Below are 13930 nucleotides of genomic sequence, written 5' to 3'. Positions count from 1 at the left end.
CGTGCCGCAGACAGCGAGGCGGTCGGTGCGGCGGAGGCCACACAGGGTCCCGCTCCCCCGGGCAGCTGATGGCACTGCTGAGGCTGCAGCAGCAGTTTCGGAGCCGCCGTGAAGAAGTGAGGGCTCGGGCTGCTCTGCAGCGTGGTTCAGGGCTCGGTCTTGGGACGAAGCGTGGGTTGGTGTTACTGGGAGGAGATCCAGCGCTGTCTTTGAAGAACGGCAGGGTTTTTTCTGCTCAAAGAATATCGGGCGTGCATCAGGTTTTGTACGGAATATTTGCCCGAGAATGCTTTTTGAAGGCTTTTCAGGCAGGAAGAAGGCTGTATCCTAGAGTGAAGAGGACAGTGGTGGTCCTCTGGCCCTGGGTGGTGAAGGCTGCAGAACACTGGAGATTTCTGTCCCACATAGAAAAAGCAGCAAGTTAAGAAATTTTTATATCACTTGAGCTGCATTCATGTTGTGAAATCCACTTTTCATCTCAAGTGTGCAACTGAAAAGAGAGTGCAGCTTTTTTTTTTTTTTTTTTAATACAGTTTTACTTCCTAAGGAGTAGCTGGTGTTAGTCATTTTCCATTACTCAACGCTAGCGAGTTGATTACTCAGTGCTGACCGTGAAGAGTCAAATGAGTCTTCCTTTCATCACACAACACACAAAGAAAATTACCTCAAAAAACACACCTGCTTCTGAGGTGCTGCTGTCTTAAATTCACAGTTCAGGGTGCCAGATCTACCCTCACATCTAGGTAGCCAAGCAACCACAAAATCTGAAAGTGTGTACAAACGGATGTATGTCAAAGCTACGCTAACTAATGCTTCCGCATGGGGAGTGATGAGGAAACTGCAATATTAAGTACTCATCTATGAGCACACCTGCAACCTTTACAGTAGCTGCCAGTTTCTTCTAAAAAGCTCCAAGTCAAACCAATACATCTAGTAGGATGAGTGCCATAAAGCAGTAATGAAAACAATGGTTTTATTTATGTTGTGACACTTAACACTCGTTTCAAACAGAATAATTACATTTGTGAGGTGGTATCATCATAAACACCACAAAAGGCACGTTACAGAAACAAAAAGCTCTGATAAGATACACAAGTTCAACAGGAGAGAGCGAGCTGTGGAAAAAATATTTGCAGTTTCCATGAACTATATACAACTCAGTGTGAAAAACTTTTAAGGACAGAAAAAAAAACCCAAAAAACTTTAGACAGAGTTAAGGCTCTTATTTTCAAGTGATCTTCCTACTGGAAGCATACTGAAAATATTTTCTCTAAACAGGATGCAGCTTCACGACTTACTTAAACCTGAGCAAGAAGCTTCACAATTATGATGCTGTGGAGCTCAACGTCCATGTGTGTCTTCTGTTTCCACTTTACACCACTCTGTACTGTACAAATGAGCCTTTACCGTATACACCCCAAGATAAGACCTGCATGCAAGCTAAGTCCTCATCAAATGTAGAAAGAAAAAAGGTATTTTTCTTGTCCCCTTTCAGCAAAGAACTATAATTGATATGTCTACAATAGAAGGAAATCGGACATCCCTTTGTAAAAAAAGCTATATAGAGTATCTCTAGTTACTGCAAAGTAAACTTGCCTATTTTGGCTTTTAAAATGCATGCAGGTGTAAGCCTGGATAAAATCACGTAAACCAGCCTTTCAGTTAAAAGCCGTGTCAGGTACATCAGGTTGCACTCCAGGTGAGCAAGATAAAGAAGCACAAACAGAATTTTTGGTAGCACTGGAGAGAATGAAGAGGAGAACAAAGCCTTTAATAAGAACTGTAACTGATGAAGGGACCTACTACACATTCTGAGGTTCATTTAAAAGTATTTTCATGGATTTACATATTACTGTACCTCCCTCCAACCTACTTACCCATTTCATCCAGGATTTTAGAAGCCATTACAGGAAAGGTCTTCACTGGAAGTCAGCAAAGTTTTTGTTGTTTGTTAAACAAAATGCTTTGCAGACATTGTAGGGTACAAAGTACCCCCACTGAGCATCAAAATTAAAATGAGGTCTTGGACACAAAAGGCTGGGGGGGAGGGAGGGCAAGAGCAGGACACTGGCACATACAAGAGCTGCTTCTGATAGACTCTGCCTTAATTGTGGGTACCAGGTACCCACTTGTACTTATTACAAAGCACAAGGAGTCTGTTTTACAGCATCGCAGAAGACATCTGCATTACCCATACCCAATGGTCAAATCTTGACCCATTTGTGCTCCAGTCTGAAAGCACCACAGCTTTGCTGAGCACTGACACTCTCTCAGTAGGGCTTGAGCTGCCTTAGCTGGGGCATACCAGGGCCGTTTGAAATACAGGTCAGTGCAGATGTTCCAACACTCTGAACACTGCAAGCTGGTACATTAAGGGTGCAAACTCAGTTTTGAAATCCTATTCTTGGGAGCCAAATTTAAAGCTACAGTAAGTGACTCTAGGAGTCAGAAGTATCTAAATGCTTACTCTTTGCCCCTGGTTATTCTATGGAAGTGACCATGTTTGATACAAGAAGAAACAGCATTCTCCATCCTGAAAAGTTAGCATCACCACACTAGACCGAATCAAGAGTTCAACTCTTTCTTGTGAAAAGATGCTATTAATCCTAATTAAGGCCCTTAGAAGAGCAACTTTTCCACAACTGACAACCCTGTTACCTACTAAGAAGAGGAGATAGTTGGGAAAGGCACACTGCAACACCCCATTAGCACAACTCACCCATCTTTGGCAATGCATCCATTCTAATGAATTATTCCTGTATAAACCTTTCGAAGGACAGCATCCTATTGCCTTATGCACTCTCAAACTCTGTGATTTCATGAAAGCTCACACTTGAGAATGCATGTAACTGTAAAATAACTTTCATTCCTTTATTTAAACTTCACATATACAGTGGACAAAAAGACATTTTAAAATAGATCCATATAATTATATGGATTTTTGCAACATATCAAATTCAGATCAAATTAAGATATACACTGTATTCCATAACCAAGCTCAAGCTTAAGTGTATAGTTCATTTGTGTAATAAAATCCAGGAACCTCTCTGAATACTAGAACATTCACCAGGCAAGTTCCATTGAGTGGGCAGTTGTTTACAGCAATTTGGAGGTTCAGAATCCCACTTTACAGGGGCTATACAACCATACTGTAAACAAGTATTTGAATTAGGCAGTTTCCCTTCTATTCTTCCAAACAGCCTTCATTTTACAAAAGCAGCTCCTGTAAGTTGCAATGGATACAGGAAGATTTAGACCAGTGATTTTCAGTATGCAGGTTACCAACCCCAAATGAGGAGATCATCAGCAGAGATCATCTTTTATAAAGAACAGCCAGAGCCTTAACTCAGCTCATCTTCACAGTTCTGATGTGCATTTGCTCATGGTTTGGTGTTTTTCCTCAGGTGCTAGGAGCACAAGCACTTTTCATGCAACTGGAAAGAACCAAAAGTTTGAAACAAGAGCCAGAAGAGTGACAGTGGATGTGGATTTAAGAGAAAAGTTGGAGGGAACTTCCATGTTCTCATGAAAGGCCAAAGAGAGCTCCACAAAACATCCAGTCCCAGTAGAAGAGATAATGACAGTTAAAGTTCAAATTAGCACATTTCCAGTGTAAAAACATTCCCTCCACCAGACATTAGTACTGCCTTAGTCAGAAACTAACAACTGATTCCAAACACCACTCTTAAAAAGTAATACAGCTCTTCATCTAAAGACTGGGAAAGTACAGGTAATAACATACTGAAATCTAGATTAACAGGTCAACATTTTACAAAAAAGTTGTAAGACTTAAATAATCCCTTTTGAAACTGCTTAACACATCTGATAAATAGCTTGCACGTCAATCTGATATATGCTGTACCGTTTGGCTCTCAAATCCCAAACCTTTCCATAAGAGATACCACACCTAGAACACCGTCAAATAAATAGTGAAAAACCAAAAGATACTGTTTCAAAGCATGAAGAGGAACAGTACATTACGCAAGATAATCAGCGTTATACGTACAGGGAATGCCATTCTGGTTGAACAGATTATGAAGCAGTATTCTCCATGAAATACTAGGCACAAGAATAAATCAATTAGACAGGTTCTTCTGCCTAATGGACAAGTCTAAAATTAACATTCTTGGCAATACAACATTGTAACTGATATGCTTCTCAATATTTAAGAGCTTTAATTGCAAAAATCATGAAGCGATGTTTATATTTGTGTCTTTGACAAGCAGTTACAGTTCTGGACAGATTTCTTCTATACTGTGTGCTCTGCTTTCCAGCTGGTCACGAGTAGCATGTGCTGCGTAAGAAAGATTACAAAAAGTAGGTAATTCTTCACACTCATTGAATATTCCAAGACACACAAAAATCCTCCAGAAATCACCTCTGCTTCTCCAAAGGTAATGTTTGCCAACCCATTTTAGCAACCTACAAGCTTTTAGTTTGAGACTGCAGAAACTTCCAAAATAGTTATTTCACCTAACGTTCTGAAGAAATGGCTAACGCCATTGTTCAGCATACCAAGCACTGAATGCTCACCACCCCTGGAACCGGGAGGATTTAGCCCAGCAGTTAAGAGATCAGTTTGCAGAGCTAACATATGAGGTTCCTGAAACACAAGCAAGCATAGTACTTTCCAGGTCAAAATTCAATTCCAGATGAGACACTTCAAAACAAAACAAGTTTATAAATGAAGGAGCACAGTCTGTTGTGTTTTTCAGGAAGTCATTAAATTCATGGTTTTGAGCCAAAGAACATCAATAACTCAGAGGAAGCTCCTTCTCATTAGTGTTTTTCGTATATATTTTTAATGTATTTTATATATATATATATATATATGTGCACCTGAAAATTTAGCAGCATAAAGCAAAGATCACAGAAAGCCACATCCAGATGATAATCCTCTTTAAGAGAGGCCAGTTAGGCTTCAGCACAAGTTAGACTTGGTAACAAGTGCAGTTTAAGTAAGTGAACAGCATAGCTTACAAGCAGAACCAATTTGTGTATGCTGCCAGTCTTCTCACCCAAGTGTTATCTTTAGGGTGATGCTCACTGTGGTTAAGGAAACACATTGTATTCTGTATCCACCAAAGGCCAAAAGAGCACAGCCAGTCAGCTGACAGCTAAACTGAGCAGCAGTATCTCCGCAGGGTTATCATAGCAATGAATGCTAAATGAACCATAAGGAGAGAACAATAGCTTTAGTGCTTGGCAATTGAACTGCTATAGATCACACCCTGGTAGCTGTTATTTTTGTGTAGCAGAAGTAAAGACAGGTTTGCACTGAAATAATCACGTTTAAATCTACCTACATGAGGAATCTTTCCTTCAGTGATTTCAAATAAAATTTCTAAAGGAAAAGTGTTTATGGAGAGGAACAAAGGTCACTTTTGCTGGCAAAGTGTATTTACATCATTCATGGGGAATCATAAGTAGAGAGTAGTCAGAGAAATTCCAGAGAAGCTGAAATGCTGAAGCAAGCAATCCTAATGCACCCCATTACAACTTTAACTTTTCCACCAAAAAGCTTGGCTGCTAGAATCCATAAGCAGGAGATAAGGTACAGCCACTTGAGGCAAGAAAAGAACAACCCATCCAAAATATAACAAACAGTTCTCACCATTACTGACTGGACTGGCCATCTTCACTTCAATCAGCAAGAAATCTCAGTCTGTAATCAAGATGCACAACTTATTAGTGGACCTGATGGTACCCTACTTCTTAAAAACCTGTCCTAAGTCTTTAGCCTCTTCTTCAAAAGGAGAGTGTAGAGATTAGAAGAGTACTGTCAGTTTTACTCAAATACAAAACAGGCAGGAATAGAGGGCAGAAAGGAACATCTGATAAAAGAAGCACAGAACCTTTAAGGGATCTTAATGAACAAAAAAAAAAATTCAATGTGAGAAAAGGGTCTCAAATTGCCTGAAAACAATCCAGGAGCCAGTGGAGCCCTAGAGTCACAATGGACCACTAAGAAATGCCTCTTACGTCACATCTTTACCTGAAATGGTCATCAGTACTATAGAAGTCATGTTATTCCACTGGAATAAAAAGCCACTGCATGCCAGCTCTCACTTACATAGATTTACAGTCTCAGACATAATAGGCGAGTGGTAGCCACATCACCAGATGATCTCTAACTTCAGAAGAAGTCAAATGGAAGAAATTATCAAAATATAGCTATAACATAACATGCAGAAAAAGACAGACATTTCCTTTGCAGTTAAAAGCATGCATCAGAGCTGTTAGTTTAACAGAGTGAACCCAAAATAACCCATCAGAAAGATCAGTCCCTACATCACCCAATACACTGAGTAAAGAAAACCCTCCTTTTCTGCTCTAGTAGAAAGCACTTTAAAATACAATTTGAAGTCGAAGAGCTCTTCAAAAGCTATCCAGATGAATAATCTTTCCACATACTTACAGACCTAAGAGGGGAATCTCAGGAATAAGATTATTAATAGCATTTAGATCCACTTCCATGAAGGAAACCACCAAACTGAGATACTGTTTTAAATACCCAATTGCTTGATATGACCAAAAGCATGGCATGACCAAAAGCACAGACTAGCAAAAAATCCAAGTAGCCAGTGTTAAAACCAGCTATTTCAGAAATGTTCTGTAGCTCTAATTAACATTTATTAATAAGGAGATCCTTCTGTGCCCTCACAACACAGATGAGAGAGTAATAAAGAGATGTAATCTCAAGAGAAGTTATTTCAGTAAAACTTTGACATTAACACAGCTATGGTCCTGAATGTTTATCATCTCAGTTTAGGGATTTCTTAAAACACGAGCAGTGGCAGAAGACACAGAGGTTTAACAACGGTTTTGTCCATAATCCATCATCCTTTGACCAACCCTGGCACAAAGAATCACACATGATCAGTCTGAGGACATTCAATTCACCAGCTGCTGCAAAAGTAAGACCAATAATTAACTGCCAAAGAATTGATCAAGTACAGAGACCAAAAGCTATGATAGTTAGTATAGAGATTAGGAGATAACGAAACATCAAGGTTTAAGCAGAATGATCCAAAATAAAGTGAAGAATTGAGAACTACATCAAGTTAACAAAAAGTATTTCTATATGCCATGATGTGGAGGTGAACCAGTTAGTTAATGAGGTGATAAACTGTCAAACAGGTTTGTGGAATCCATTGGCCATGAGCAGTCTAAAATTGATAATTACCAGTGGTGGCTCTGAAGCTGGTTATGAGGCAAGGTGGAATGGACTTCAACAACAGAGATGGAAAAATGCTGCAAATGTGTGCCTTCTTCCCACTGGCAAATGCAGCTGGGGAGCGGATTGCCTTTGTTTTACAGCAGAGTGCAGAGAGATGGCAGCTTCAAGGCATGGAGAAAGGTCATAAGGTTGCCTATTGGAGCCCTCCATTCCCCTGGAGAGTGAAGTTCTAGTAAACAGCCATTATAAGGCATATATTAAGTTACTGGATAAAGTCAGTCCATTAGTGGGTCTCCGACCAAACGACTCTTTTGGAGCAATTATGAAGGCATTAGTCCTCCTGTAATAAATAATGGGACTAACATGTGCAATCCACAGGACTTAAAAACACACAGCTTTGCAAATCACCTTTTTATTGTGTCAAATTTAATTTTAAGAGTTCCTAGTTCACATGGTTGTGAAAAGCAAACGTGAACCAAGTTAAACCCATGCAGCATCTTCCCAAGTCTGCAGACTATGCTAACGTCTCATAGCTTTGCCAAGCAACGGATGAATGAGGCTTACAGACTTCATTGCCACTAGTCTCATGAGCAACAGATGTCTATTTTCAAAGTGCTGTTACAGACAGAGGTGGGTAGTGAACAGCTGTAATTATTCACCAGAAGGCCACCACAAAAAAATCAAAGACTTATTATACACTCTACCCTTTTCGCCCAGAGAGAAGCTTAAAGATGGAAGAGAAGGTGCGAGCCGCTATAGTTTTGTGAGTTTCCTATCAAGAGACAGCCCTGAAGCAGGTTCCAGAAACAGCTCCCAGCTAGAAGTCCCAGACTTTCCTCCAGTAGCTGCACTAAAAGCAAAACTGAGGGTCTTATCCCATACTATAGAAATGAACATTACTGCTTAAGGACAAGTGCGTACTGAAGTCCTAACAGCAGTTTTACATTACAGTAGACAGGCAGAAGTTCTCACTTAGGAAGTTAAATACACTCCTCTCAAGATGGAGGAAGCATTCATGCTAGTTTCCCATTGCTGGCTACGGGATGGTTTGGGAGCAGAATGGGAACTGAACCACAACATAAGGCCAGGCTCTCTGGTGTGGCCACAGCTTTGAGTGTTCTGTACAAGACAACTCTTCCTTTAAAAAAGATACTGGCAACTTCATTAACAAGAGTCAGTTATGATGGGGAAGTAATAAGAAGCAGAGGTGTTTGCTTTACTGTTATGTCAACAAAAGCCCACATGCTATTTAGAAACACTGATGGTTTTCGTACCATGCTACAAATCTACCTATCGAGACAGCATGCAGTGTTGCATATTGAGCATTACATACGAACTGTGCCCTTTCAATTCATTCTCATACTTGAGTGTATTAATTTCCCAACAGTTGAAAAGACCACCAGTACTTAAACACGCTTTTTGTTTAATCAGTAGCTTACCATGTTCAGTAGCTTCTACATTGTTTCTACATCTGCAGCTTCATGCATCTCTTCATCCTCATCTTCATCATCCTCATCTTCACCATGTAGTTCTTTTGCAATGAGCTGTCTTGCCAGTTTGATGTTTCGTCCTTCATTGTAGTGCATTTTTCTCTTCATTTCAAACTGTTTCTTTTTCTCTGTGGACAAACAAATGCAAACATTTATTTCTTCCATTTTTTAAAAAAAAAAACCAACTTATTTTGTCTTCAGAGAGGCACTAACTGCTTCCTAGGTCAAATTTATTCCTCCCATGAAAGTCTATTGATTATATGATCAAGCAATCACCGAATTAAAATTACTTTGTTCAAGCAGTGGAGTGTTAATTTAAATTAGTGACTTAAAAGAGGCTAGTAATTAATGGACTGGAAAGGCTGAAGGACTTTTAAAAGAACCTCTCTGCAAGCAAGAGCAAGTCAGAAACAAGAGAAGCATCCCATAACAGCATGCAAATTCCAAAGTTTTGCAAGCCTTGTTCCTAAGTAAACTTAAGGACAAATTGAGACGTACTGGTGGGATAGAAGATGAACTTTTGCAGATGTCCGACCTCTCTCCTGGCTAGCTACCAAAGGCCAGTTATGACAGATATATTTTCCACATGCATATTTTCCACTTTCCCCATGGCCTGAAGCCTAACTTTGCTACATATATTAAACATTAGCAGGTCTAGCAGTAACGCATTATAATTACATTAAACTTTGCTTATTGGCAGCCCCAACATTGTTTGTTTTTTTCTTAGGAATACTAAGGTTACACACAAAGTTCCAGCCAGGAAAGAAGAGAAACAACAGCTAGAGAATACAAGCCTGAAACCTTAGAAGTATTATTGTTTGAGTGTTTCCTCAAAGTGTTTAGCCCAAGTTAACACAAAACAGCATCTCTGCTGAAGGTGCAGTTTGCTTTGGATTAAATGTAGATTTCCTGCTGGATCCATCTATCAGTAGCTTTCAAAAAAACAGAAATATCATCTGTACATTTGCAAGCAATTAGTAGAATCTTAATTGCAGTGGTACTCATTGAATTGTTAAGCCTACCTGAAATATGATCAGATTAAGAAATACTCCCTCACCCCAAAACCAGGAGAGTTTCTTATTTGAAGAAGTCTAGGTTTCTTAAGAGGAATTCCCACACCTTAAGCTTCTATACAAGGGGGCAGCCAGTAACAGCAACCTCCTCTTCATATGTACATCCCAAACCATCAGTCCCAGTTAAAAACAGCCAGGATATTTATTCAATCTTTTACTTACACGTCAAAGACCATATATCTCTATTGCCAAATGACATCTTTCTGTTAGACAGTACTTTTTCTTCCCAAATAATTCTTACTGAAAAACTGAAACTGTGGAAAACAAACAAATAAAATAAAACAACTTATGCCTACCTCGTTCTTCAGGTGTTAATTCTTCATCCTCTTCCTCCTCCTCACTGCTTTCCTCTTGCTTTGCTATAATCTTGGGTCCTTTACCTTCAGCTGCAGCTGCCAGTCTACATAAAACATGCAATACAAAATGCAGTAATTTCTTCACTATTTAAAATACACGATATTTCAGAACACTCAAACTGCTTCGTTCATTATTTTTGACATATTTATGTGTGCTAACAATCTGTAGGAGGTTTTAAGTACCAGTGGCACTATCAAACACCAAAAACTACTTACTTTGACAACAGCAAAAATTGAACTTCTAGAGAAAACAGCGACACCCTTCCAAAGAGAAAACTACTCCAGAAAAGAGAAAATGATCTTAAGACTTAGTCAATTTTCTATGACAGTACTTACTTTTTACACAACACATCTGCTTTTAAGGGCTCATTTGATTCTGAATCACTCACTGCATCCTCATCATCTTCTCCTACCATGCTTGAAAGGCAAAGAAAAAGTAGCCTTTATCAATAATTTGCTGCTTAAAATTTGCTTGATAAAACAGTCTAAGCTTTTCAACACTCAATTAAAAGACTCCTTTAATACTTTAAAACTTTCCAAATCTAATTTCAATATTGATATGCAGGACACCTTTATGTTCTAGTACATAGATGTTAACTGAAAAAAAAAAAAAAACAAACCAAAACAATACAACTCAAACTTATTTATTCCATTCAAAGCCTAAAGATTTCTAGACACAGACCTTCTAAAAATTGACTTTGTCCTTTTTGACAGTTCTCCTTGATAGCTATAAGCCTTTACTTGGAAGTTTCGTAAATCTGAATATGTTGCATATATCCAATAGGCCTGCACAGTCTGTAAGGCAATCAGCTACAGTAAATACTACATCATCCAAAAAGTCAATTTGCTGTAAAGCTACTATCAGTTTAGCAAGCCTACCTGTGATAAGGAGTACTTGGCTCATCTATTTTCATAAAGCCATAATCTTTGTCTGCTGGGTGGTACGTAGTCATGATGTTCATTTCATCCCACTTCTGGGATTTTTTACTGAAATAAGAAAACAAAGTTACATCTTCTTATATTCTAAAAACAATTGGTTCTGTCTGGCCACAGAAAAGGAATATTTGGATTGTCTTTTGACCTCTACTACATACTATATACAAAGAATAGTGCTACGACACACAGACATGTTCAAAGTATGGCTATTAAACACTGTTCTAAACATACTCTAGTTAAGTCATGACAAATTATCAGTGCAACTTCATTTCCCTAACAATTCACAATAGCTAAATAAACTGAGTGATCTATAAATGTATTCTTATTCATATACATACACATTTTCTCAAAAGACTCCCGTATTATTTAATCACTGTCCCATTAACTGTTTTCTCTTGTTACAAGTGACTGTAAAATCATTCTTCCTCTTATTATGACCCATAACACTTCAACAAAACCAAGCAACTTCCACCTCACCTCTGCTCAGTGAGCTGCTATGATTATTAGCGAAACTATTGCACAAACAATACCAACCAACAAATCGCTTCCTGCAGTAAAATAAATAGCACTGAAGAAGCTGGTTATTAATACTGCTTTTGTCATCCGAAATTGGAATCATAAAACACAACTGATTCACTACTGCAATTAAGCTGAAGGAGTCTCACATTTTACACAGACAGGCACAAGTGATGTTACATTCTTTAGAATTTCCTCAATTAATCAGAGAACGTACCACTTCATGTATATTTGCAGAAACAAAAGCCCACCCAGACTGACAAACTATACAAGACACAAAGAAAGCAACTGCCTTGTGGCCAGAGCAAGGGTGACCCCTCCACTGATGTTAAAGCCACAGAAATGTTTAATCAACAGAAACCACCAGGTTCCACATTATCTCTAAAAACATTATTGCAAGCTTCACACAAATTGGTCTTTGCCTTAGAATAAACCAAGAAATTTAACACTAGAATAGTCAAATTATTCCACTATTTAATATTACCTTATGCATTAACATCTTTGTGAAGTGTTGCAAATTACCATTTAAGGAAGCAAATGTTACAAGGCTTTGTTGGTTTTGGGGTTTCTTTTGGGGGTGGAGGAGTGGGCAGCTGGCTGGAAGACTTTAGCTTAACTACTCTTATTTAAACACAGACCATTCCAATAACAGATTTGAAAAATATATTCAATCCTGATAACACAACTGCTCTTGAGCAGAATGCTATCTGTAAAACAAAACGGATAAAGCAAAACTCCAAGCACAAACTAAGTTTTACATTTATGGAGAGCACTGCATAATACAATGGGAAAAAAATCTGAAGGAATAAAAAAATAGGTGCAGGAGTCGATGCAGAATCCTACTTGCCACAGATTTATACTCCAGAAATTAATGCAAATTAAGTGAGCTTAATCCCTCAGCATATAGTAACCAATGCCAAACTCTCATGTCTGAGGTTTCAAATCTGTTATCAACAAAGGCACTTTCGCAACTTTAAAAATCTAAATTTGTTTATTCAGTTTGCAGGTGAGGAATAAGCAAGCAGTGCTGGGTGCGAGGGGAGCATCTGCTCTACCAACAAGCACGCTTTGCCGCAAAACCTATCCCTCTATTTATTCCCCGAAATGTTGCATATTCACTAAGTTTCACAATACATTCATTCATTTCCTAGCCCCACCTCACCCCACTTAGTATTATAATTAGCTAAAGAGTCCTTCTGCGCTTGTGTAGTGCTCTCTGCTGGTCCTACGGTGGTCCACAGGCAGGGCTGAACTTTCACCTTGTCTCCTTGCCCATGCTCCCTGGTCTCTTGGCCGCAGTCCAAAGGACCAGGCTGGTTCCCAGCTGGTTTAGGGGTCTGAGCAGTCTCCTTTACCTCCACGGCCTTGCAGGTGTTGTATTCTCTCATCTCGTTTGGGTTAGCAGTTCCTCCCCTTATCATAACAGTTTTGACCCTCTCATCCTGTCTTCCGAAGCACAGCAAACTTAACCATACATTGTCTGAACAGTCATTCTTAATCAGTCACTCTTTAACTTTAAACCCCCTGTCTCAGTCCCCCCTTTTCTAGAAAATCAGTAAATTCTTTTACTTAATATAAAAACTCTTCTTCCCAACTTCTACGAGATGTGTCTTAGTACCTCACCATGTATTTTTGACAAGGAAGTTAATGTTGCCATTCGTCGCAACACTTCCCAATCCATACAAGTATTACAAAAGACAGTAACAAACTTACACTAACTAATATCAATAAAACAATAATGGGGTGACACAATGAATTCAAAATCCCAGTTGCAGTCGGCAACCATACCAAGAGTATATCCCACCACTTGCATCTTGTTTTATTCTCTTTCTATACCATTAGGCAATTCTGTTTAGTTACACATTTACAACAGATCTACGTCCTGTTATTCTCTGTCTGTACCATATTTGTTAATGAGAGCAGCTCTTCTCCACTGCTTTTAACACGAATCATAACCTAATACACCACAAATCTATGTAATCACTCTGTTCAAAATGCAACACAAGGATTGCAACCTAAGCAGACAGCACGTGAGTCAGACTGCCTGCGCTGGCAGGGTGGAGTCATGAGCCTCCTGATGACAAAGGAAGAGCTCTAGTCCAGGAATTCCAGTTATTCAAACCGATCTATTTAGGAGTCGAAAAAACACCAGTGAAACATCAGCTAAACACCTGCTTAAAGTTCATCTATGACTAACACATACGGTTACACAGTGAGCACATGAGAATTTTTACTAGCCATAGCAGCTGAACAATGGTACACATCCCCTATAAATAGAGAGCTTTGTTGAAGAGGAAATATGACAGATAGGAGGAACTCCCATCCCCATGCTTTGTGTTCACTGCACTTGCCCAAAGCACATCAAAGTTTATTGCCTGG

The 13930-nt window shown here is 39.1% G+C and overlaps 1 protein-coding gene across 1 annotated transcript; it reads right to left on the bottom strand.

The window, feature by feature from the left end:
- Positions 1 to 2846: 2846 nt before the first annotated feature.
- On the bottom strand, positions 2847 to 12842 carry PPP1R2 (protein phosphatase 1, regulatory (inhibitor) subunit 2). Its single transcript, XM_010077916.1, is given in 9 exon segments — positions 2847 to 4294; positions 5615 to 5665; positions 7187 to 7394; positions 8620 to 8637; positions 8640 to 8798; positions 10040 to 10143; positions 10436 to 10516; positions 10979 to 11086; positions 12811 to 12842. Coding segments are annotated over 7 exon segments (567 nt in total). The 5' UTR covers positions 12828 to 12842; the 3' UTR covers positions 2847 to 4294; positions 5615 to 5665; positions 7187 to 7314.
- Between the last annotated feature and the right edge of the window lie 1088 nt (positions 12843 to 13930).

Source organism: Pterocles gutturalis, unplaced genomic scaffold (genome assembly GCF_000699245.1).
Source record: "Pterocles gutturalis isolate BGI_N339 unplaced genomic scaffold, ASM69924v1 scaffold18878, whole genome shotgun sequence".
Lineage (NCBI taxonomy): Eukaryota > Metazoa > Chordata > Aves > Pterocliformes > Pteroclidae > Pterocles > Pterocles gutturalis.
This window is presented reverse-complemented; position numbering and strand designations above follow the sequence as displayed.